Raw genomic sequence first — 24,574 nt, 5'->3', positions numbered from 1 at the left:
GCACAGTGGCTCACGTTTGTAATCCCAGCACTTTGGGAGGCCGAGGCAGGTGGATCACTTGAGGCCAAGAGTTTGGGACCAGCCTGGGCAATGTGGTGAAACCCTGTCTCTACTAAAAATACAAAAATTAGGCTGGGTGCAGTGGCTCACACCTGTAATCCCAGCACTTTGGGAGGCAGAGGTAGGTGGATCACCTGAGGGTAGGAGTTCCAGACCAGCTTGGCCAACATGGAGAAACCCCATCTCTACTAAAAATACAAAACTCAGCTGGGCATGGTTGTGGGCACCTGTAATCCCAGCTACTCAGGAGGCTGAGGCAGGAGAATCACTTGAAACCAGGTGGTGGAGGTTGCAGTGAGCTAAGATTGTGCCACTGCACTTCAGCCGGGGTGACAGAGTGAGACTCTGTCTCAAAAAAAAAAAAAAAAAAAAAAAATTAGCTGGGTGTAGTGGCACACACCTGTAGTCCCAGTTACTCAGGAGGCTGAAGTGGGAGGATCACCTGAGCTTGGGCAGTTGAGGCTAGCAGTGAGCCAAGATCGCACCACTGCACTCCCACCTGGGTGACAGAGTGAGACCCCATCTCAAAAGAAAAAAAAAAAATAACTCCTGAACAAAAGTTGTAGACTGAACCAGACACATAAAATAGATTTTCTACCCTTTCATAGCAGTAGATACCTCAGAATGACAGGGCTTCCTCAGGAATCACTCACTACATCTGCATTTTGCCATCTAGTTCCTGTGGCCATGGTCAATATCAAAACTTTTGAACAATGACATTTCCCTGCTGTTAGTCTTTACTTCCATGTACCCATTCTTTAATGAGTGCCATATTCAGGTAAATTGCTATTCAAGATAGAATATAATTCCCATTTTTACAAGGTCCTGAGCAATCCTGCACTGGCCCCTAAGTGAAGAACAGCCCCACCTGGATAAGATGTACTTAACAAAGGCTACAAAAGGAGGGTGTGTGAGGCACGTAATGTCTGGGGTTTGATAATTTTTCAAGAAGTCCGAAGTATTCTACATAAAAATGTGACCCAAGCTTTTCCCATTACTCTCTATCTGGCAGATTTATGATAATGGGGCCATGATGCTTTAACAAGACAGCATGCAGAGTAAATGGTTCCTTAGCTCAGAAAGCAGGAGGAAATGCTTCTTTTATCTTCACTGTCCTTAAAAAATCCAGAAAAGAGATCCCCTGCCTGCCCCACCATACAAAAGCAAATATTCCATGGAAAAAATAACCCCCATCAAAGCTGCCTCTTAGGCCTAAAAGCTTTTAAGAAGGGTGATGTCAGCTTTATAACAGTCTTTCTTCCTCTGCAGTCTACCTTCTCAGTGCTCACCAATACCTGCCTCTTTCCTTCTGGATACACAGAAGACTACCCTTCCCAGGCCTGGGCAGTCAGGTGGGTGTGGCTAGTTCTGACTAATGAGCTGTGGGAGGAAGGGATGTGTGCTGCTTCCGGCTGAAGAATGGAGGGGCAGCCTTGAGATCTCCAAGTGTTTTCTTACCGTGTCATAGCAACCTAGGAGGCCGCGTGGTGGGGAAAGGGCAGCTGCAAGTGGAGATGTTTCTGTCTGCCCCTTGCCAACCTTAGCAGACATGGAGTTTAAGCAAGAAATAAACCTTTGTTGTGTCATACCAAGATTTGAGGATTAACTTCTTACTGTCTGACAGCCTAGCCTAGCACATATTTCCCCCGTTAACAGAAGCCACTAAGTAGTTAGTGATTCCAGAAATTCTCATTCTAGCATGATCCCAGGTCAAAAAATTCAGGGGAAAAAAATACCCATTTTATTGCAGTGTGATTGGCCCTGTGCAGTTAAATGGATCTCAACTCCTGTCATCCAGTACATTAAAGGAAAGTCCAGCCAGGGATGGCAGATAAACATTCTCTCTCAGGTAAACTGTGATTGGTTCCTGGTGGCTGCCTGGAGATCTGTTTTGAAAATGATTCTCAGGCAAAAGTCTTGGCTATGCAGGGAAGATGATGCAGTCCATTGCTGATGTCTGTTGTGGGCACGGGCACAGGGAGTCAGGGCACAGGTGGTGTTATCTGTCATCCTGTGATTACTACTATCAAAGGGAAGCTCACACACTTCCATGTGTCAGCAATGATGAGATCCTAGGGAGCCATTTGGCCCTGGCCTGAGATGTCTCCAGGGAGAAAAATATTAAATTCAGTGGTAGATCCAGCACCAGTCCATTCTGAGCTTGCAGACTTACTCAGATATCTTAACCATGCTGTTGGAATCATGTTCCAAAAGGATGCTGTTGATGTTCTACTTTAGGAAGTAACTGTCTTAGTGACAAACCACCCAGAGAGCCAGATATGTAAAGCAATCAGAATTCAAAGGTGTTGGTCCTTCTGACCCATCACCAGGATTCTCTACCTAGCTGCCATTCTAGATTCATCTTACTGTTTCACTTTGAGACACAGCCAAGGTGAAGCTGGGATAGAATGAGGCAACATTTTGAAAGTGTAGATATAATGCTTAGGGTCTGGGTATCCCATGGGAGAATGGGTTCCTTTTTCTTCTCCCTCCTACTCTTTACCTAGACTCTTCAGCTCACACAGTGACTCATCTTTACTGAAGGATGCTCTGAGCCCAGCTTTTGCAGGAAGCTCCACAGTCTGCTCACTTCTGTGTTTACAACAGGGATGTCCAATCTTTTGGCTTCCCTGGATCACATTGGAAGAAGAATAATTGTCTTGGGCCACACATAAAATACACTAACACTAATGATAGCTGATGAGAAACACACACACACACACACACACACACACACACACACACACACAAATATCTCATAATGTTTTAGGCAAATTTACGAATTTGTGTTGGGCTGCATTCAAAGCTATTCTGGGCCGCAGGTTGGACAAGCTTGGTTTACAATAATCCCAGGAAGCGGACACTTCTTTATTTATATATAAGGAGCCTCAAGCACAGAGAAGTTAAGAATACAGGCCAAAGTCTCAATAAGTAAACCTGGAAATGTTTGAGTCCAGAGCCCGGTGCTTGGCACAGTATGTGATAAAAACAAATAAACAGAAGTAATCATCATGGTGGATGGGAGGCAGGACTAGATTGCAACTCCAACTTGGATGGACAGAGCAGTGTGCAGAGGCTCACACTGTGAATTTTAGCTCCAGATCGACTGCAAGAACAAACCAGCAATCCCAAGAGGACCCACAGACCCTCTGAAGGAAGCAGATTGCTCCTGCAGGACCCAGGAGATACCCCAAATACTGTGGGTGCCCCAACTGCAGAAGTGGGAAAGGGAGAGCCTCCTCTCCTGAACACACATCCCCACTAGAGAAACTGAAAGTCTCTTTGTGGGAGAAGTTTCTGACCATACCTGGAGCTGAGTCAATTTAGAGAGCCGAGTGAAATACAGGGGTAGAGGAAGAAGAAGAAAGGCCCTGGGCGCTCGCTGGGTCCACAAGCAGGCCATTCCTGCCTAGCACCATAGGAATATATCGGCAGGGCGGCCAGAGGAGCCAGGGGATCAGGGGGAGAAACACCACAGGGAGAAGGAAATCTCCAGCTGAACTTTGTAACAATTTGAATGGGGCAAGAAGCCTCCTGGCCAGAATTCGGGGAAGGACACGAATCCAGTGTGCAGACTCCATAGGTGGGGAATGAACTAAGCCCTTTTCTTTCGCAGCTGCAGGGAGGGTAGCCTGGGGCAAGTTCTCAAGTCTGGCTGCCCATTGCCTGGAAACAGATTAGGGGCTGTTAGTGGGGACATGGTGGGAATGAGACTGGCCCTTCGATTTGTATGGGAGCTGGGTGAGTCCTGTGACTGCTGGCTTTTCTCCACTTCCCTGACAACCTGCATGATTCAGCAGAGGCAGCCATAATCCTCCTAGGTACACAACTCCATTGACCTGGGAGCCTCACCCCCATCTCCCACAGCAGCTGCAGCAAGACCCACCCAAGGAGAGACTGAGCTCAGACACGCCTAGCCTTGCCCCAACCCGATGGTCCTTCCCTATCCACCGTGGTAGCTAAAGACAAAGGACATATACTCCTGGGAGTTCTAGGGCCCTGCCCACCACCTGTTCCTCCCCAAACTACCACAGCTGATGCTCTCTGGAAAGCAACATGACCCGGCAGGAGGCCAACCAGCACAAAAACAGAGCATTAAACCACCAAAGCTAAAAACCCTCACGGAGTCCATTGCCCCTCCCTACCACCTCCACTGGAACAGGCACTGGTATCCATGGCTGAGAGACCCATAAACGATTCACGTCACAGGACTCTGTGCAGACAACCCCCAGTACCAGCCCACAGCCAGGTAGACTTGCTGGGTGGCTAGACCCAGAAGAGGGACAACAATCACTGCAGTTCAGCTTACAGGAAGCCACATCCATAGGAAAAGGGGGAGAGTACTACATCAAGGGAACACTCCATGGGACAAAAGTATATGAATAACAGCCTTCAGCCCTAGACTTTCCCTCTGACAGAGCCTACCCAAATAAGAAGAAACCAGAAAACTAATTCTGGTAATATGACAAAACAAGGCTCTTTAACACCCCCTAAAAATCATACTAGTTCACCAGCAATGGATGCAAACCAAGAAGAAATTCCTGATATACCTGAAAAAGAATTCGGGAGGTTAGTTATTAAGCTAGTCAGGGAGGCACCAAAGAAAGGCAAAGCCCAACACTAGAAATCTAAAAAACTATACAAGAAGTAAAGAGAGAAATATTCAAGGAAATAGATAGTTTAAAGAAAAAACAAAACTTCAGGAAACATTGGACACACTTATAGAAATGGAAAATGCTCTGGAAAGTCTCAGCAATAGAATTGAACAAGTAGAAGAAAGAAATTCAGAGCTCGAAGACAAGGTCTTCGAATTAACCCAATCCAACACATTGAAAAAGAATAAGAAAATATGAAAGAAGCCTCCAAGAAGTCTGGAATTATGTTAAACAATGAAACCTAAGGATAATTGGTGTTCCTGAGGAAGAAGAGAATTCTAAAAGCTTGGAAAACACATTTGGGGAAATAATCAAGGAAAACTTCCCCAGCCTTCCTAGAGACCTAGACATCCAAATACACGAAGCACAAAGAACACCTAGGAAATTCATCTCAAAAAGATCATTGCCTAGACACACTGTCATCAGGTTATCCAAAGTTAAGACAAAGGAAAGAATCTTAAGAGCTGTGAGACAGAAGCATTAGGTAACCTATAAAGGAAAAACCTATCAGATTAACAGATTTCTCAGCAGAAAACTACTAGCTAGAAGGGATTGGGGCCCTATCTTCAGCCTCCTCAAACCAAACAAGTACCAGCCAAGGATTATTTATCCAGTGAAACTAAGCATCATATATGAAGGAAAGATACAGTCTTTTTCAGACAAACAAATGCTGAGAGAATTCGCCACAACCAAGCCACCACTACAAGAACTGCTAAAAGGAGCTTTAAGTCTTGAAACAAATCCTGGAAACACATCAAAACAGAACCTTTTTAAAGCATAAATCACACAGGACCTATGAAACAAAAATACCAGTTAAAAAGCAAAAACAATAAAACCAAAGTACACAGGCAGCAAAGAGCACCAAGAATGCAATGGTACCTCTTATCTCAATACTAACATTGAATGTAAATGGCCTAAATGCTCCACTTAAAAAAATACAGAACCACAGAATGGATAAGAACCCACCAACCAACTACCTGCTGTCTTCAGGAGACTCACCTAACATGTAAGGACTCACATAAACTTAAAGTAAAGGGGTGGAAAAAGGCATTTCATGCAAATGGACACCAAAACAAGCAGGGGTAGCTATTCTTGTATCAGACAAAACAAACTTTAAAGCAACAGCAGTTAAAAGAGACTAAGAGGGATATTATGTAATGGTAAAGGCCTTGTCCAACAGGAAAATATCACAATCCTAAACATATATGCACCTAACACTGGCGCTCCCAAATTTATAAAACAATTACTTATAGAACTAAGTGGGGGACTTCAATCCTCCATGGAGAGCACTAGGCAGGTCTTCAGACAGAAAGCCAACAAAGAAACAATGGATTTAAACAATGGATTTAAACAAATGGACTTTACAGATATATTCAGAACATTTCATCCAACAACCACAGAATACACATTCTATTCAACAGTGGATGGAACTTTCTCCAACATAGACCTTATGATAGGCCATAAGACAAGCCTCAATAAATTTAAGAAAACTGAAATTATATCAAGCACTCTTTCAGATCACAGTAGAATAGAACTAGAAATTAACTCCAAAAGGAACCTTCAAAACCATGCAAATACATGGAAATTAAATCACCTGCTCTTGAATGAGCATTGGGTCAAAAATGAAATCAACATAGAAATTTAAAAATTCTTCAAACTGAAACACAATAATGACACAACCTATCAAAACTTCTGGGATACAGCAAAGGCAGTGCTAAGAGGAAAGTTCATAACCCTAAACACCTACATCGAAAAGACTGAAAGAGCACAAACTGACAGTCTAAGGTCACATCTCAAGGAACTAGAGAAAAAAGAACAAACCAAACCCAAACCCAGCAGAAGAAAGGTAATAACCAAGATCATCAGAGCAGAACTAAATGAAATTGAAACAAAAAAAATACAAAAGATAAATGAAACATAAAGCTGGCTCTTTGAAAAGATAAATAAAATTGATAAACCATTAGCAAGATTAACCAAGAAAAGAAGAGAGAAAATCCAAATAACCTCATTAAAAAAACGAAACAGGAGTTATTACAAATGACACCACTGAAATACAAAAGATAATTCAAGGCTACTATGAACCTTTATGCACATAAACTAGAAAACTTAGAAGAGATGGATAAATTCCTGGAAAAATACAACCCTCCTAGCTTAAATCAGGAAGAACTAGATATCCTGAACAGACCAATAACAAGCAGTGAGATTAAAATGGTAATTTAAAAATTACCAATAAAAAAAGTCCAGAACCAGACAGATTCACAGCAGAATTCTACCAGAAATTCAAAGAAGAATTGGTACCAATCCTTTTGACACTATTCCACAAGATAGAGAAAGAAGGAACCCTCCTTAATTTATTCTATGAAGCCAGCATCACCCCAATACTAAAACCAGGAAAGGACATAAGCAAAAAAGAAAACTACAGACAGATATCGTTGATGAACATAGATGCTAAAATCCTTAACAAAATACTAGCTAACTGAGTCCAACAACATATCAAAAAGGTAATCCACCATGATCAAGTGGGTTTCATACCAGGGATGCAGGGATGGTTTAACATATGCAAGTCAACAAATGTGATACACCACATTAACAGAATAAAAAACAAAAATACATGATCATCTCAATAGATGCAGAAAGTGCATTTGACAAAATCCAGCATCTCTTTATGATTAAAACTCAGCAAAATCAGAATACAAGGGACATACAGTGTAACAAAAGCCATCTATGACAAACCCACAGCCAACATAATACTGAGTGGGGAAAAGCTGAAAAGTTCCCTCCGAGAACTGGAACAAGACAAGGATGCCTACTCTCACCACTCCTCTTCAACATAGTACTGGAAGTCCTAGCCAGAGCAATCAGACAAGAGAAAGAAATAAAGGGCATCCAAATCGGTAAAGAGGAAGTCACACTGTCACTGTTTGCTGATGATACGATCATCAGCAAACCCTAAAGGCTCCTCCAGAAAGCTCCTAGAACTGATAAAAGAATTCAGCAGGCCGGGCACAGTGGCTCATGCCTATAATCCTAGCACTTTGGGAGGCTGAGGTGGGTGGATTGCCTGAGCTCAGGAGTTCGAGACCAGCCTGGGCAACACAGTGAAACCCCATCTCTACTAAAATACAAAAAATTAGCCAGGCATGGTAGTGTGCGCCTGTAGTCCCAGTTACTCAGGAGGCTGAGGCAGGAGAATTGCTAGAACCCAGGAGGCGGAGGTTGCAGTGAACTGAGATCACGCCACTGCACTCCAGCCTGGGTGACAGAGTGAGACTCCGTCTCAAAAAAAAAAAAAAAAAAAAAAAAAGAATTCAGCAAACTTTCCAGACACTAGATTAATGTACACAAATCAGTAGCTCTTCTATACACCAACAGCGACCAAGTGGAGAATCAAATCAAGAACTTAATCCCCTTTTACAATATCTGCAAAAACACACACACAAAAAAACAAAAAACAAAAAAACAAACTTAGGAATAACCTAACAAAGGAGTCAAAAGACCTCTACAAGGAAAACTACAAAACACTGCTGAAAGAAATCATAGATAAAACAAACACATGAAAACACATCCCATGCTCATGGATGGATAAAATCAATATTGTAAAAATGACTATACTGCCAAATGCAATCTACAAATTCAATGCAATCTCCATCAAAATACCACCATCATTCTTCACAGAATTAGCAAAAATAATTCTAAAATTCATATGGAACAAAAAAAGAGCTTGCATAACCAAAGCAACACTAAGCAAAAAGAAGAAATCTGGAGGGATCATACTATCTGGTTTCAAACTATACTATAAGGCCATAGTCACCAAAACAGTGTGGTACTAGTATATAAATGGGCACATAGGCCAATGGAACAGAACAGAGAACCCAGAAATAAACCCACTTACAGTCAACTGATCTTCAAAAAAGCAAACAAAAACATAAAGTGGGGAAAGGACACTCTTTTGAACACATGGCGCTGGGATAATTGGCTAGCCACAGGTAGAAGAATGAAACTGGATCCTTATCTCTCACCTTATACAAAAATCAACTCAAGATGGATTAAGGACTTAAATTTAAGACCTGAAACTGTAAAAATTCTAGAAGATAACATTGGAAAAACGCTTCTAGACGCTGGCTTAGGCAAGGATTTCATGAGCAAGAACCCAAAAGCAAATGCAATAAAGACAAAGATAAATAGTTGGAACTTAATTAAACTAAAAAGCTTTTGCATAGCACTAGGAACAGTCAGCAGAATAAACAGACAACCAACACAGTGGGGGAAAATCTTCACAATCCATACATCTGACAAAGGACTAATATCCAGAATCTACAACAAACTCAAACAAATCAGTAAGAAAAAAAAAAACAAACAATTCCATCCAAAAGTGGGCTAAAAACATGAATAGACAATTCTCAAAAGAAGATATACAAATGGCCAACAGATATATGAAAAAATGCTTAACATCACTAGTGATCAGGGAAATGCAAATCAAAGCCACAATGCGATATCACCTTACTCCTGCAAGAATGGCCATAATCAAAAAATCAAAAAACAGTAGATGTTAGCATGGATGTGGTGATCAGGGAACACTTCTACACTGCTGGTATAGAATGTAAACTAGTACAGCCACTATGGGAAACAGTGTGGAGATTTCTTAAAGAACTAAAAGTAGATCTACCATTTGATCCAGCAATCCCACTACTAGGTATCTACCCAGAAGAAAAGAAGTCATTATACAAAAAAAGATACTTGCAGACACATGCTTATAGCAGCACAATTCACAATTGCAAAATCGTGGAACCAACCCAAATGCCCATCAATCAACAAGTGGATAAAGAAACTGTGATATATATGGTGGGACACTACTCAGCCATAAAAAGGAATGAATTAACAGCATTTGCAGCAATCTGGATGGGATGGGAGACTGTTATTCTAAGTGAAGTAATTCAGAAATTGAAAATCAAACATCATATGTTCTCACTGATATGTGGGAGCTAAGCTATGAGGATACAAAGGCAGAAGAATGAAACAATGGATTGTGGGGGCTTGGGGGTACGAGAAGGAGGGGGTGAGGGAGAAAAGACTACAAATATGGTGTAGTATATACTGCTCGGGTGATGGGTGCACCAATATTTCACAAATCACCACTAAGGAACTTCCTTATGTAACCAAATACCACCTGTACCCCAATAATTTATGGAAAAAATAACAAATCTGGTTGCTTGCTAACATCTCCGGTTCAATAGAAGGAAGAGATTAAAAATTGCCAATCTGAGATAGTTGAGTGTAGTGGTTAATGACAGGAACTTCAGCACCGAAGAGACTTTAGTTTGAGGTTTGACTCTACATTTTTTCTTTAACCTGTGAAGCCTTAGGCAAGTGTCTCAGCCTCATGTTTCTTATCTGTAATGTGGGAACACATGGAATTTACTTCATCTTCCTGTGAGGACTTGGTGAGATATAAAGTAATTAGTTGACCCTGGCATCAAAAAAATGGCTCTTATTATTTTCAATGTTGTATCGTCCTTCCTCTCACCCCCTAATTATCACAGGCAAACTTAAAATTAGTTGTTTTCTATTAACATTGGCTATATGGAAAAAACAATGTCCACCTAAGAAGGAAACTCCTGCCAAACAAATGTCAAGTTTGTTAAGACCTAAAAGCCTTTATAACAGATTTATTTCAATGTTTTTCCACATGTTCTGATTCTTTCAGTTTTCTATTATGATATACTGCAACCAAATGCCATATTTTATACTGTGTCAGACTGTGTTCAGAAGCATTTAAAATGTGGCCCTGAGGGAACATCCATTATTTTCTTAAATGTTATAAAAAGTTATTTTTCCTTAACCTTGTTAGAAGCATTCAGGGTTAAAATGACCCCTGTTCTGTGATTGAGCATTGTTCAGAATAACCATCAAAGACAGACTGTCTAGTGGCAAAAGGGAATTGCCAACTGTAAGGCTAAAAGGCAAGTCTCAACTACCCAGGGTTGCCATGACACCACACGGAACTGAAGATTAGTCAGGGATCTCCAGAGAAAACAGAACAAACACAATGTGTGTGTGTGTGTGTGTTTATAAAGAGAGAGTTTTATTTTAAGGAATTGCCTCATGTAACTTTGGGGACCAGCAAGTCCCAAATATGTAGAGTAGGCTGGCAGGGTGGAGACAGTCCAAAGGCAGTGTCCTGGTAGAATCCCTTTTGGCTTGAGGAGGTCAGTCTTTGTTCTCTTAAGGCCTTCAACTGACTGGATGAGGCCCACTCACAGCATGGAGGGTAATCTGCTTAATCCAAAGAGTACTGATAAATGGTACTCTCAACTAAGAAATACCTTCACAGAAACATCTAGAATTGTTAACACATAAAATTAACCATCACAGGAAGTCACATTCTATTTCGTGCTAGTGTTCCTAGTCCTAAAATCTCCTGTCTTCTACATCACACACATCTATCTCAATAACCCACAAAACTCCATTGGTTCCTCTGAGGAAAAGGAAGATTAACAGGGTATTATTATTCCCTGACCACTCTATGAGTTGTGCCTTAATCTGAGTTTATTCTAGGCTTTTCTTAACCCTCTTGTAACCCACACCATATTTTCAAATTCGCTGGGCCAATATAATAGAAGTGAAGCATGTGCAAATATTTACAATGACATGAAGAGAGAAAAAGGAAAGCTTGTGTCTTTTTAGTGGCTGTTAAATAGATTCTCAGCCATATGTCTCCAAATGCTTCAATAAAAATGATATTTTCCTTTCATTTAAAATGTTTGTGTTTAAATTTTTTTTTTTTTTTGAGACAGGGTCTTACTCTGTCATTTAGGCTACAGTGCAGCAGCACAATCACAGCTCACTGCAGCCTTGACTTCCTGGGTTCAGGTGATCCTCCCACCTTAGCCTCCTGAGTAGCTGGGACTACAGGTGTGCACCACCATGCCCGGCTGATTTTTGTATTTTTTGTAGAGACAGGGTTTTGCCATGTTGCCCAGGCTGTTCTCGAACTCCTGAGCTCAAGCAATCCTCTCACTTCGACCTCCAGAACTGTTGGGATTACGGGCATGAGCCACCGTGCCTGGCTGTGTTTACATTTTTTTCTTCCTAGCCCCTGATATCTAGAAATAGCTGAGTGATGGCAAGAACTGTTCCCTTTGCACAGGCATTTGTTATAGTTCAAGTGCAGGTTGAAGAGTGAACAACAGATGCCGGAGGCTGTGACGAGACACAACCATGAAAGAGAGCTGCTGCCAGGCTGTGAGGCAAAAATGAGATACTGAATATAAAAATGCCAGGATTCGGCCGGGCGCGGTGGCTCACGCCTGTAATCCCAGCACTTTGGGAGGCCGAGGCAGGCGGATCACGAAGTCAGCAGATCGAGACCATCCTGGCTAACATGGTGAAACCCTGTCTCTACTAAAAATACAAAAAAGTAGCTGGGCGTGGTGGTGGGCGCCTGTAGTCCCAGCTACTGGGGAGGCTGAGGCAGGAGAATGGCATGAACCCGGGAGGCGGAGCTTGCAGTGAGCCAAGATGGCGCCATTGCACTCTAGCCTGGGCGACAGAGCAAGACTCCGTCTCAAAAAACAAACAAACAAAAAAACAAAACAAAACCAAAATGCCAGGATTCCTGTGAAACTTATATTCACTCTCCCAGGTCTCTCCCACCCTCCCCTGTCCTGCTCTGTGCTTGGGAAACTAGCCTTTGATGCAGCCTCTGGCTGCTGGTTGTGTTCAGCCAGTGGGGAGCAATGGTGAGAAATGGGAAGGAGGGAGAAGACTGAGGTCTTGGTCTTAACTTTGAGGCTCCTTCCCTGAGAGGTCACACTGGATTAGCTGTGTCCCTCAGCCCAAAGTCACAACTCCTCTCAGCAGACTCCAGTGGCCCCACCCCTTGCTTCCTGGGATCTAGGATGGCTGCTCCTCAGTGTTGCCAGCCCTGCTGTCCTGCATGAGCCTGCGTAGTTGCCCTCTTCCCTGTCCATAACTTCCGCACAGCCCCTTTATCAAAAACTTTTTTTCTTTTTTTTTTTTTAGACAGAGTCTGGCTCTGTTGCCCAGGCTGGAGTGTGGTGGTGTGACCTTGGCTCACTGCAACCTCCACCTCCCAGGTTCAAGTGATTCTTGTGCCTCAGCCTCCCAGGTAGCTAGGATTATAGGTGCCCTCCACCACAACCGGCTAATTTTTTGTATTTTTAATAGAGACGGGGTTTCGCCATAGCGAGGCTGGTCTTGAACTCCTGGACTCAAGTGATCTGCCTGCCTCGGCCTCCCAAAGTGCTGGGATTACAGGCGTGAGCCACCATACCGGCCAAAAACTCTTTTAATTACTGTTGCCTGCTGGTGCTGACTAATGAGGTATTCAATATTCTCTGTTTTCCCTTTTATTAAAAATTTGGTATAAAATATAAAAATCCTTTAAGATATTTCTGAATTTTTTACAAGCCATTACTGAACAAATACTTTTTGATGTTTCTCAATGTTCTTTAAGCACTCATGTAATACTTTCCTCCATCAATCCAAAGTCCAGCATCATCACAAGTCCTACCATGTTATGAGAATTATGTAAACCACAGTGTTTGCCTTTGTATCCTAGTTTTAAGAAAACTCTGTTAAATTTATTAATCATTGTCAATAGTTAAATTGAGTTGAGTATCCAGGAACAACTATTACTCTGCTTCTTGAAATAATTTTTAAAACTGGTTTTCATCCTATTTTGCCATTGTCTTTTCCACTGATTTTAATATGGTGAATCATCTAAATCCTTTTGGGAATATGAATAAAACACATTGTAATTAATAAACATTTCAATGTAAAAATCAGGCCCACATCATCATTAAGACTGTAGGAAAGGACCAAGAAACCCAATTTCATAAAAGTCCACTGGAAAATAAGCCCAAGACGCAAGAAACAAAAAGCCAGGAGAATAGCTGGATCCCATCCACGGGCATCTGGGTCCAGACAGCAAATCTATAACCACCCCCTTCTCTTCATCCAGGGGAAGCACCTCTGGCCCTGGATAGTAGTTTCTATTTCCTTAGTCTCCTGTGAGGCTTAAGAGACATTTAGGAACAGCCCAAACTTACTCTTGGTGTGGGGCTCCTGTCTTGGTCAGCAAGGTCAGCACAAAAAACATAAAAATCACGAAGACTGCAAGACCAACCCAAAATCCAATCACAATGGAATCTGAAAGACAGTTAATTCTGGGATTAGTATTTCACAGTAGTTTAAAACTTGAACATTCAAGAATCAGAGCTTTTTGGAGAGGCTTTGGTACATGAAACATGAAAGGAAGTCAACAGTCTGATCCGCAGTTGGCTGGAGACTGATAAGATGTAAAGGATGAGGAGGAGGGAAGAGTCTGCTCCGCCTCCAGGTTTCTGTCTCAGATAGCATGAAGGGATTTAGGCCTCATTGACTCATGCTTTCCATATCTCAAGGAAGGAACCTAGACCAGAGCATAGGTTATCTAGGACCTCAAGATTCCACTAATTTGTTTTGAGTTAGAAAATAAAATTTTTAGCAGACTATCAACTCAAGTTTTAAGTGCATTTGGATTCCTACTGTTAAAAGAAAAACTTTAGACAAATTAAATTTAACAGATATTAACTGTGCAAGGAAAACAAAATTCTTGAACCGGGAAGCTCCCAGAATCAGAATCGATTCAGAGAGACTCTGGGCTGCCTCATGGTTGGTTAAGATTTAGGGACAGAAAAAGGAAAATGATGTACAGAAAAAAGAAGCAAGGTACGGAAACAGCTGGATTTGAACACCATTTGAACAGCTGTCTGCCTGGGAGTGCCTGAAGTGTAGCTGCTGTGATTAGCTGAGACTGAGCTATTGTTACAGAAGCATTGGCTAGGTTTTCAGTTTGCTTACCTAGTAAGCTAGGTCACAGCTCATACCTAAGAATGCAAGTATGCAAATAATGGAGGCCTTCTTGGGCCAAATTTTAGTTTAACGACTCAATTGGTTAGCATCTCAATTAGGTAGCAACTTTGCATTCTCACTTACGTTCACCATGGATAATTCAGGCTCTCATTACTTCTTGCAGAGAACATACAGATGGCCTCTTGAGTGCTCTCTCTGCCTTCTGCCTTTCCCTGTGCTTTATTTCTGTACAAACCTGCTTTAATCACAGCCCTGATGATATTGCTCTTTCATGAAAAGCTCTCCAACAAAAACAGAACTGACCCACTTTTCCAGAGTAAAAGAGATTCCACACGTAAAGCACTTTATACAATGTCTGACATCTGAGAAAACAGTACACCACAGGTGCTGGCTACTGTCATTAGAATTGTCATTTTCTCCCAATTTACCTCACTTTAAAAGCCATGTGTTTCCAATCAAACTAGGGGACACTGTGTCCCTGTATTTACCTTAGCCACAGCTTCCTCACAGCCACACCTTACCAGGGCTCTTACCACTACCTGGCTGGAACAACTTTTCCCAACGTGGAGCTAATGAAAGTGTATCCATCCTTCCAAGTCCATCCGCTACAGTATCTACTAAGCCTCAACTAATTTCCATAATTGATGTGTTGTCTCCCTCCTTTGAACACAATAACATTTTTGTCTGTAATTCCCTAAACAGGGCTCTCCTTGGTCCTATCTTGGATAACAATCACAATTCTTTATCTCTAGGACCAGGGTTAGATTGGATTGTCTACAGAACTTGGTATTGCACAATAAGGCCTCAAATCTAGGACACAACAGAGTTGAATCATTCTACATTTTTTGGCCTACACTAAGAAGCTTGTCTATGTGGAAATACAATGAGGATGCTTAGCAATTTTCTAAAAATAAGTGATTGGAGCTTAAATATTAAATGTGTTTAAATGCAAAGCTTTATTCTAATTAAATTATGTATATGTAGCACTTTTTCCAAAGTGAAGAAATCAGATTAACAATTTACTCTGCATAATTCATACTTTCATCCTACATATACTATTGCCTAGAGGTTAACAATGTGTATTCAGCACTCTGAAAAACTAATGTGTCTAACCTTAAGTGCCAAAGAAATAGAAATTGTATACTTTGCCTTTTAATATAGTAGAAATGAGGCATAAAAAAAGACATAAGGGCCAGGCGCAGTGGCTCACGCCTGTAATCCCAGCACTTTGGGAGGCCGAGGCGGGCAGATCACCAGGTCAGGAGATCAAAACCATCCTGGCTAAGACAGTGAAACCCCGTCTCTACTAAAAATACAAAAAAAAAAAAAAAAAAAAAAATTAGCCGGGTGTGGTGGCAGGCACCTGTAGTCCCAGCTACTTGGGAGGCTGAGGCAGGAGAATGGCGTGAACCCGGGAGGTGGAGCTTGCAGTGAGCCAAGATCGCGCCACAGCACTGCAGCCTGGGAGACAGAGCAAGACTCCGTCTCAAAAAAAAAAAAAGACGTAAGGACAAATACCAAACACCACATGTACTGAGGTACCACTAACATGAAACAATTAAATCTCAACTATCTAGGCATGGACTGTGAAGAAACATTGTACAGATAAATAACAGTTCCCTACACTGTACTTTATCAACTGCCTGCATAGCAAAAGCAAATTCTAAAATTATACACCAACGCTATATTTAAGTCTTCGGTTTAGAATTGAATCATGTTGATTGACATTTTTCAAATCTGTGTACTAGGAAGGTGTTCTCCTAAGGACAGCTTTCACACTGCAAATGGTGGACTGACTCCCAGAGGTGGAGGAAAGCGTGCCCTCAACCCAGCCCAGTCCCCCTTCCCTCTGCCCTTCTAAGTGCCCCCAGGGAGCTAATCAAAAAGCAGCAATAATGTGAAGCATGGGAGGGTTACAGCCTTCAGGTGGCGGCAGAGTTGGGGAGAGGCAGGCTGTGGGTAGAATCTGAGAATCCTCATGATCCAACAGCATTTCCAAACATTTCCTTAATAATGCGGCATCTATGTTTTTCATGGCAATATGCTTTAAGTAGCTCTGCTTATTCACATTTCCCTTTGAACAAAATTTAGCTTCCTCAAGTTATTTCCACTAATTTCCCCCAACCTCATCTTCTGCCCTATGACCCATCCCCAGGGGATTTTCTCACCCTGAGCCTCTTACAAGAAACATCAGAGATCCCCATCTCATCCCAGAAATATCCAAACTCTCCTGAAGTTTTATTCACATGTAAGTTTCATGGGCATAGGCACTACAGTAAGATGGGAAAAGTGGAGCCCCTTGTCTTCCCAAAAGCATCCTTTTCTGGGAAGAAGTCAGAATAAAGCTTTATACAGAGCAAAGCTCCAATGAGGCTAGATGGTTAAGAAAGTCAAAAGAAGCCTTCCAAAAGAGTTTCCACCACAGCCAAGCTACCACACTCTGTCCTGTCTAGACACTGAGCTACTTAGAGACTACTATTGTAAAGGGGTAGAACAATTGCCCAGGGGAATTGCAAATGGAATGCATCAGAATAAAGTAACCCCCCTTAACCTAACCTTTAATGAATGGAATGGAACAAGAGAGCTGAAAGTTGACATGATTTTTTTCCTTCCCAATCTAGGGTAGGACTAGGTTAACTACTCCATCCGACTCACCCTCCTCTCCACCTCCTGAGAATAAATGGTGAACTTTCCACTTCGTGGTTATACGAAAAACAAGGGTTAATACTTCACTTGAAAGAGAGGGTTCATGACACTTTTTCGTTCCTAAGGCAGTAGGGTCAATTCTGTGATATGAATTCCTGGCAAAGAGCCAACAGTGATGTTCCCACACTTGTCTCTACTACCTTACTCCAAGCCTTTGCAAACTCTAGCTCTGTTTCTCATCCTAATGACCTGGCTTCTTGCTGACCCATCCCATGCATGGGTCTGGTATCTGCAAGGTGGCACATGAAAAAGCATGAATTTGGCCACCACTGATAGCTCAAATTAAGAGGCTATTCCTTTAGTCTTTTCTCAACACAGCGGCCAGAGTGGTCCTGCTAAAATGTGATTGTCCACTCATTGACTCATCAGCTTTTGCTTCTGATGCTTTAAGAACACCCTGTCTCACCCAGCCACACTCTTCATAAATGACCCATTCCTCTCCTTCCCTTTATAGTGAGACACTTGAGAGATTTGTCTGTACATGCTGTCCCCAATTCCTCTCCTCTCATTTTTTCTTGAACCAATTCCATCAACCTTTTTCCCCCAGCATTCCACTAAAACTGCTTTTCAAATCATTGCCAGTAACTTCTACATTATAAATCCAATGGTCAAATCTCAGTCTTCAATTAACTTGACCTAATAGCAGCATTTGACACAGACTGTCTTTGCAACCCTTTTTTCAGTTGGCGTCCAAAAAACCACAATTGTCCAGTTTTCTTCCTACTTTCTGTACATTCCTCTCAGGCACCTATGCTGCTATGCAACCCTCCAACTTCTAAACACAAGCGTGCCCAGGGCTCAGCGTTGGACTCTTCAGTTTTCTGTCTACACTCACTTATCCAGCCTCTTGGCTTTGAACGCATACCATTTACATGCTGATGACTCTCAAGTCTACGGCTCCCCCCGACACCTCTCCTCCCTTGTCCTCCTGGATATGTGATAGATGTCTCAATTTAACAGGTCCAAAACAGAGCTCCTGGGGTTCCTCTCTGAAACCTTCTTCTCCCATACTCTTCCCCCTCTCAGTTAAAGGCAATTCCATCCTGCCAGTTACTCAGGTCATAAATCTTCAAATCATTCTTGACTCTTCTTTCTCTTACACATACCGCCAATCCATTGACAAATCTTGCCAGATCCATCTTTTAAAAATATCCAGAATGTATGCATTTCTCACCACTTCACTCTCCCTACCTGGCTCCAAGCCACCATCATCAGCTGCCTGGACTATGGCAAAAGCCTCCTGAATGGTCTCTGCTTCTAATCTCATGCCTTTCACTCCGCAGTTGCAGAGTGATCTGTTGAAACCTAAGCCAGATGGCACTCCTCTGCTCCAGACCCTCCAGTGACTTCTCAGAGTAAAAGGCCAAACAAAGTCCTTAGCATGACCTCTAAGGCCCCCCCATGTCCTTGTCCCCACAGCCTCTTTGACTTCGTTTCTTGCTGTTCTGCCTCTTATCACTCCCCTGGTACCACGCTGGCCTCCTTGCATGATCCAGTTCACTCCCGCCAAGGATCCTTTTCTAGGATGTTCTTCCCCCAGATATATTATAGCTCAATCTCTCACTTCCTTCAGGTCTTTTATCAAATCTCTCCTTCTCAGTAAGGCTTTCGATGGCAATTCTATACTGTCGCCTCCACACTCCACATCCCTTTACCCCCACTCTATTTATCCTTTTATATTGCCATCTGACGTTATCTATTTAACTATTTATTGTCTGTCTCTCCCACTAGAATGCAAGCTCTATACAAGGAAATATTTCTGTCTTTTCAGTTCACTGTTGTCTCTCCAGTGCTTAAAATAGTACTGCACATAACAGGTGCTCAATAAATATATATTGAATGAATGAATAAATAAATACGTTTCCACTTTGTTGGTGTCAAATCTGTATCAGATACATGTCCACTTCTGATACATGATAAGGTTTAATATTGGATTCAAAACTGATGGCAAAAGAATTCTCAAGCACCATCTGAGGTTGCTTCTCAGATGAAACACCCTTTGAAGGTAGGAATCTTAATTTCAGCAGAGGAACTTAGTCTAAAGATGGAGCTATTGTTGCCAAGTATGATCCATTACAGGTAAGGCAAATAAAGATAACTGTTATGGTCATTCCTGTCCGCAATGAGTGCTTCCCCTTGAAATGTCCTGCTTCTGTTCTTTTGAATCTGCATCTAATTAGCTTTGAATTTTGCCCAGCAAAACAAGGAGTCATACTTGAAGGTCAGAGTCACAGCATTTTTAAATGAAAGAGACTGTACCAGAGCACACATTTCAACAGTTGACTTGATCTTTTCACTTTCCTGTATATCTGGGGTTTTGTGTTTGTTTATTTTTTGTTCTCAATGTGTCGCATATATTTTCAGGTTCCTGAAGCTAAGGGCTGCTACTTATCAGCTCTCTTATATCGGAACAGTAAGTGCTCAGGCATTTTTGTTTTATCTTGACGTGAATATTAAAATTAACAAAAGCAATTGTTATTAATGGTATAGTAGGTAAAGTAAGTAAGTAAGGAATGAGTCACACCTCTGCCTATGTTTCTCAGGAAGTTTTCCAGCTATAATTATTTCTAGAATGTAATATCCTCAAAAAATATTTTATTCAATTGTCTCTGGAAATGTACCAACCAAAATTACAGCAGCAGGCCTGTCTTCTGTGCTTCTTAAACTAAGGAAAAGAGATAGGAGCAAGCTGACACAAAAGTAAAGTTGATGTCACCAAGCAGTAAAAGCCCACATTTCAAGAAAATATGTGGCAATTTTCCCAGTCATTTTGATATCCACTATAATTCAGAACAAGCAATTGTCCTTACATAAAGGTTATCCTAGAAAAACAACATATTAAAGAATTTAAGTAAATTAAAGAAGGTGATTTCACACCCAACAGCCTTCTCTCAGATAATCAATGACAGCATACCTTGATAAATGCCATGTGCTTTTTTTCCACAAAGAAATACTGAGCAGATGTCAATAAAGGAATGAATGAAAGTATTTAATTATTACTACTCACTTAAGGGGTAAAGGACATATGCTTTAATCAATGATTTTTGCTAAAGGAACAAAAATAGAAAGCCCTTCTTGCAAAAGAGCACCAAGTTGGTGCAAGAGATCATGAATGCCAAGACAGGTCAGGATAGAAGCAGCCAGGAAATAATTAAAGGAACAAAAACACTTTCTTTGCTACATTTGTTTCTCTGATTCTAAGCCCTCTTATATTTCCTAATGTGTCCCACTAACCTGGACCAGTTAAGAGCATAAAAATTTTACAGTGCTGTGGATAATTCACTCTGACAAAAGTGAACATTTCAGGGATATTTACGGGGTTACCAAGACAGGATCTGAGACTGGGCAGCAGTTCCTGCCTACCATGTTAACTGTTAACTCTACCTAATGAAGCAAGGATGTTCCATGCTGGCCAGTCAGCATTCAGTTATGACTGGAGTTGAGTAGCAACGTCTCACAGAATTACATTTCCTTGCTCTGTGCTGGACCCTTAATTACTCCAATAGCATGAAACACAATTCATGCCTAGAACACAGTGTTAGAAATGATCGCAGGCTATTCTGGTCCGTCATTATGAACACACATGGATACACTGCTCTCCACAGCTCCAGAAAACCAACTGGGATGAAAAGATGCTGCTGTGTTACAAAAGAAGGTTCTTCAAATAACAGTTCCAGATCCTATTTTTATACATATTTTTGATAGTTCAAACATTCACAGTTTGGAGGAGCTAAAATAGCAAATGCTTTTTTAAAATTCTCAATCTCAGCTTGACATTGATTCATGTTCTCCTACTATGGGAATTTTTTAGTCTTTCATCAATTAGAATCACCAAGGCCCTCCTGTACCATTCCTGAGCAATCAGCCTATGTGTGGAGGCGAGATGTTTTGTAGGATTTGGGAGGTAGAGGACAGAGAGTTCTGTAAGAAGAAAGCATGCTCAGGAGAAGTAATCCTTGGGGATTTCACAGGTTAAGAGAAATACAATTATGCTTTCAATGAGGAATTGTATAAAACTTACATTTATGAGCCTTCAGGCCTTCAAAGGAAACTGGTCCAATCTCATAATATTCATATTCCCAGGTGTAATCAGAATTAGATGCTGATTGCTGGGAGGTTCTGTTAGAAATTAACCTCTGGGCAGACATCTCCGACCTGCACAAGTGGAGAAAGTCAAGCGCAGAACCTGTTAGTTCATCCAGAGCTGCACAGTTTCCTTAATTACTCTTGATCGCATTCAGGAGTTTGGCAGCAAACCCCTTGAGGAGGTCTTACCCCCTAGGCCAGGAGAGGTTCTTACCAGCTGCTTACACCTCATATCATGTGGCCACTACTTCCTTTTCTCTTGCCACTAGAGTGGAATAATGTATTTGAAATCAGACACTATATTTTTTTGAACTTAACCCAATGCCTGGCACATAACCAATGTTGAGTAACTGATGAAGGAAAGAAGGAAAGGAGGGAAAGAGTATGTCAAAATCTCTGAGCTTACAGCTTCAGCCTCAGCACCTATATCTGCAAGAGTATGTAAAGAGCCTGCTGAAACTAGTTCATTTCTGATACTAATTTGATGTATTACTCAATATCAGATTGACATTGATTTATGTTCCCCTATAAGGGAATTTTTTAGTCTTTCATCAGTTAGAATCACCAAGGGCCTCCTGTACCATTCCCGAGCAATCAGCCTATGTGTGGAGGCGAGATGTTTTGTGGGATTTGGGAGGTAGAGGACAGAGAGTTCTGTAAGAAGAAAGAATGTTCAGGAGAAGTAATCAAATTAGTATCAGAAATGAACTAGCTCAGTAGGTATCCATTGAACACCTACTATGCAACAATGGAGATAAGCAACCTAAGGTTTTGTTTGTTTGTTTGCTTTTCTTGCTTCCAGTGGGTTTGGAGGAAACTAAGTTTAATAAAATGGAGTGAATAAAGAAAAACAGGCAGCAAAAGTTGCATAGTGGATCTTGCAGAAGATCCTCAACAGAAGTCCACAACTTGTCCAACTGCTTGCTCCTGAAATTTATGATATTTTCAGGATTTCCCAAGTATCTTTGTTAACTGTGACTATTTTAGACCAAAAAATCCTGACTTCTTTGGGAGAAGATGGTTGCACTGCGCAGCATGGATGCCGAAGGTGATAAGTCAATGCAGCCTGTGTTCAATAATTGTGTTTGAGCAACTACTGTGTGCAAGACACTGCACACTGTGGGGTGGGCAGAGATGCCTGAGACAGATCAGTACTCCACAGACCTTCCCTTATAATGGAGAAAGGAAGACAAAGTGACAAATAGCAGTAACATAAAGGAAAATCTGAATAAATATCAGCGGAAACAAAGATTCACTGAGCAGTCACCAGTCATCTTGAGCTTCAAGATTCTTGAAGCAGCCCCGCTTCAAGAGCTTTCTGAGGTTTCTTTTGCCCGCATCCCTCCCCACTGCCTCCAGGGCACAATCCTCGGGGAAGCTGAGGCAAAATCACCACCACCCTTCCGCCCCACTTCTGCATCACTCTCCCCTTTCCCTTACCCCTTCTTTCCCATCCCAGACATGGACTCCACAAAAAAAGACTCCAACCCCACATCATCATACTGTTCAAAGGATGGGCCCAAAAAGCCTAAAATATTTACTTTCTGGTCTTTTATAGAAAAAGTTTGCCAATCGCTGCTCTAGAGCCCTGAAAAATCTGAGCTTCAGTTTTCCCACTAGTAACATGAAGATGATTATGGTACCCACTTCATGGAGTTGCTATAAAAATTAAATGTGATGTTGCATGAAAAATTAAGAAAAATATTAGCAGGCAGCACAACTATTATTAATTAGAAATGCTGATCTTGAATAGAAAAGCCTCGCTTTGTTCTTCAGACACACCCAACTCCCTGGTCAGCCAATTCTTATCAAATGCACCAAGTGTTAATTGACTGATTCAAGCAATCTACCTGCCTCAGCCTCCAGAGTGTTGGGATTACAACTGTGAGCCACGGTGCCTAGACAAATAAATAAAACTATGACAAAAAATTACTTAAAGGCGTTTAGATCATTTAAAAGTTAAAATGATCAACATTTACATCCTGGGATTCATGCTATTCTACCAACTCAAAAATAAAATGATAAACTTTCTCTCCTTTTTTTCTTTATTAAGGAAAATAAGATGAAGTCTGGTTTGATCATATCATTTTTAGTAGAAATCAACATTACAGCTACTATAATAGCAGAGCAGAGGGAGGGACTAAACTTCATCTGGAATAGAAAAATAGGGAAAAGTACTTAAAGGAATAAAGAAAATAAAGATGGAGGGTGTTGTCTATTCAGCACACCACAGAACCGAGAGCTGTTCTCCCACGGCCACGCAGTTCTCAATGTCAGCACACAGTGGGGACCCCCATTTGTGGCTACCAGGGTCCACAAGACCAGTCAGAAAGCAGCAGTAACACCACCCTCATGGGGCCGGTCAGTGTGTAAGAGTTAACTGTAAGGAATATCAACCACTCACCCTACAATAGAGACATGCCTTCTTTTACTCCCCCTTACACTATTCCCTTTCATCTAAATGAACTATTTAGGGATGGATTACTAAAGGGCATTACCAAAGGGTAATGAAAGCTACATGTGCAAAAGCCCTGAAGGTGGGAAGAGAGGAGCAAAGTTCTGACAAACACTGAGAGACAAGAATGAGTGAATACCAGAGCCAGCCTACAGGAGGTTCTCATTCTGCAGAATGAAATGTGACACCAGCTCTCCCCAGGCAGCCACCAGTTGCCTGGGTAGCCTTCAAACAAAAGGAGGGGCATTTGTCTCCACTACCTCTTTCCTCTCACTTCTTGAATCCCAAAGATAGCTTTGGAGGACAGAACCTCTGACCTCTTCTTTAAAGCAGTCACCTAGTGCCCTTGAAAAAGTCCACAAGGCATTATTTTTTCATGCAAGCCTCAAATTAATCAGCTTAGGCCATCAGATGTACAAAGACCAACAACAAACATACGGCAGTGCTAGGGAAGTGTTCTGTGTTGTCCCCATTACCAAGCCCAGCAATGACTCTCCAAGCTTTGCTGAAACATAAGCTGGGAACTGTCAGCATGTCCAAGTAGCAGCCCCCAGAGTCTGCTATTCCCACCACAGTGTGCATGATCTCGGCCATCCACGCAGTGAGGGAGGCAGCCTGGGCCTGAGCCTCACTCCCTGGGGTGCTGACAGGCCGGCAGCTGCTCTCTCTTGAACACAACAGCAGGAAGCAGCAGCTCCACAGGCAGCTGCTCTCTGTATGGCTGCCACTCCTGAGA

General features: G+C 41.8%; 1 protein-coding gene across 6 annotated transcripts in view; it reads right to left on the bottom strand.

Moving 5' to 3' along the window:
• Positions 1–24,574, bottom strand: part of MRAP2 (melanocortin 2 receptor accessory protein 2) — a 161,505-nt gene that overhangs the window by 70,160 nt on the left and 66,771 nt on the right. For 5 of the 6 annotated variants that reach the window (XM_063813249.1, XM_063813250.1, XM_063813251.1 and 2 more), the window contains 2 exons: positions 21,319–21,452; positions 13,787–13,886 (listed from right to left, as the gene is read on the bottom strand). In XM_063813249.1, the coding sequence (XP_063669319.1) occupies positions 13,787–13,886; positions 21,319–21,445 (227 nt within the window). In that variant the 5' untranslated portion in view covers positions 21,446–21,452. Of the gene's footprint in view, positions 1–10,881; positions 10,989–13,786; positions 13,887–21,318; positions 21,453–24,574 lie in introns of those variants that run through there. The other variant, XM_063813248.1, reaches the window with a different exon arrangement.

This window comes from Pan troglodytes, chromosome 5 (assembly GCF_028858775.2).
Source record: "Pan troglodytes isolate AG18354 chromosome 5, NHGRI_mPanTro3-v2.0_pri, whole genome shotgun sequence".
NCBI lineage: Eukaryota > Metazoa > Chordata > Mammalia > Primates > Hominidae > Pan > Pan troglodytes.
The sequence above is the reverse complement of the archived record's forward strand: the minus strand, read 5'-3'. Positions and strand labels throughout refer to the sequence as shown.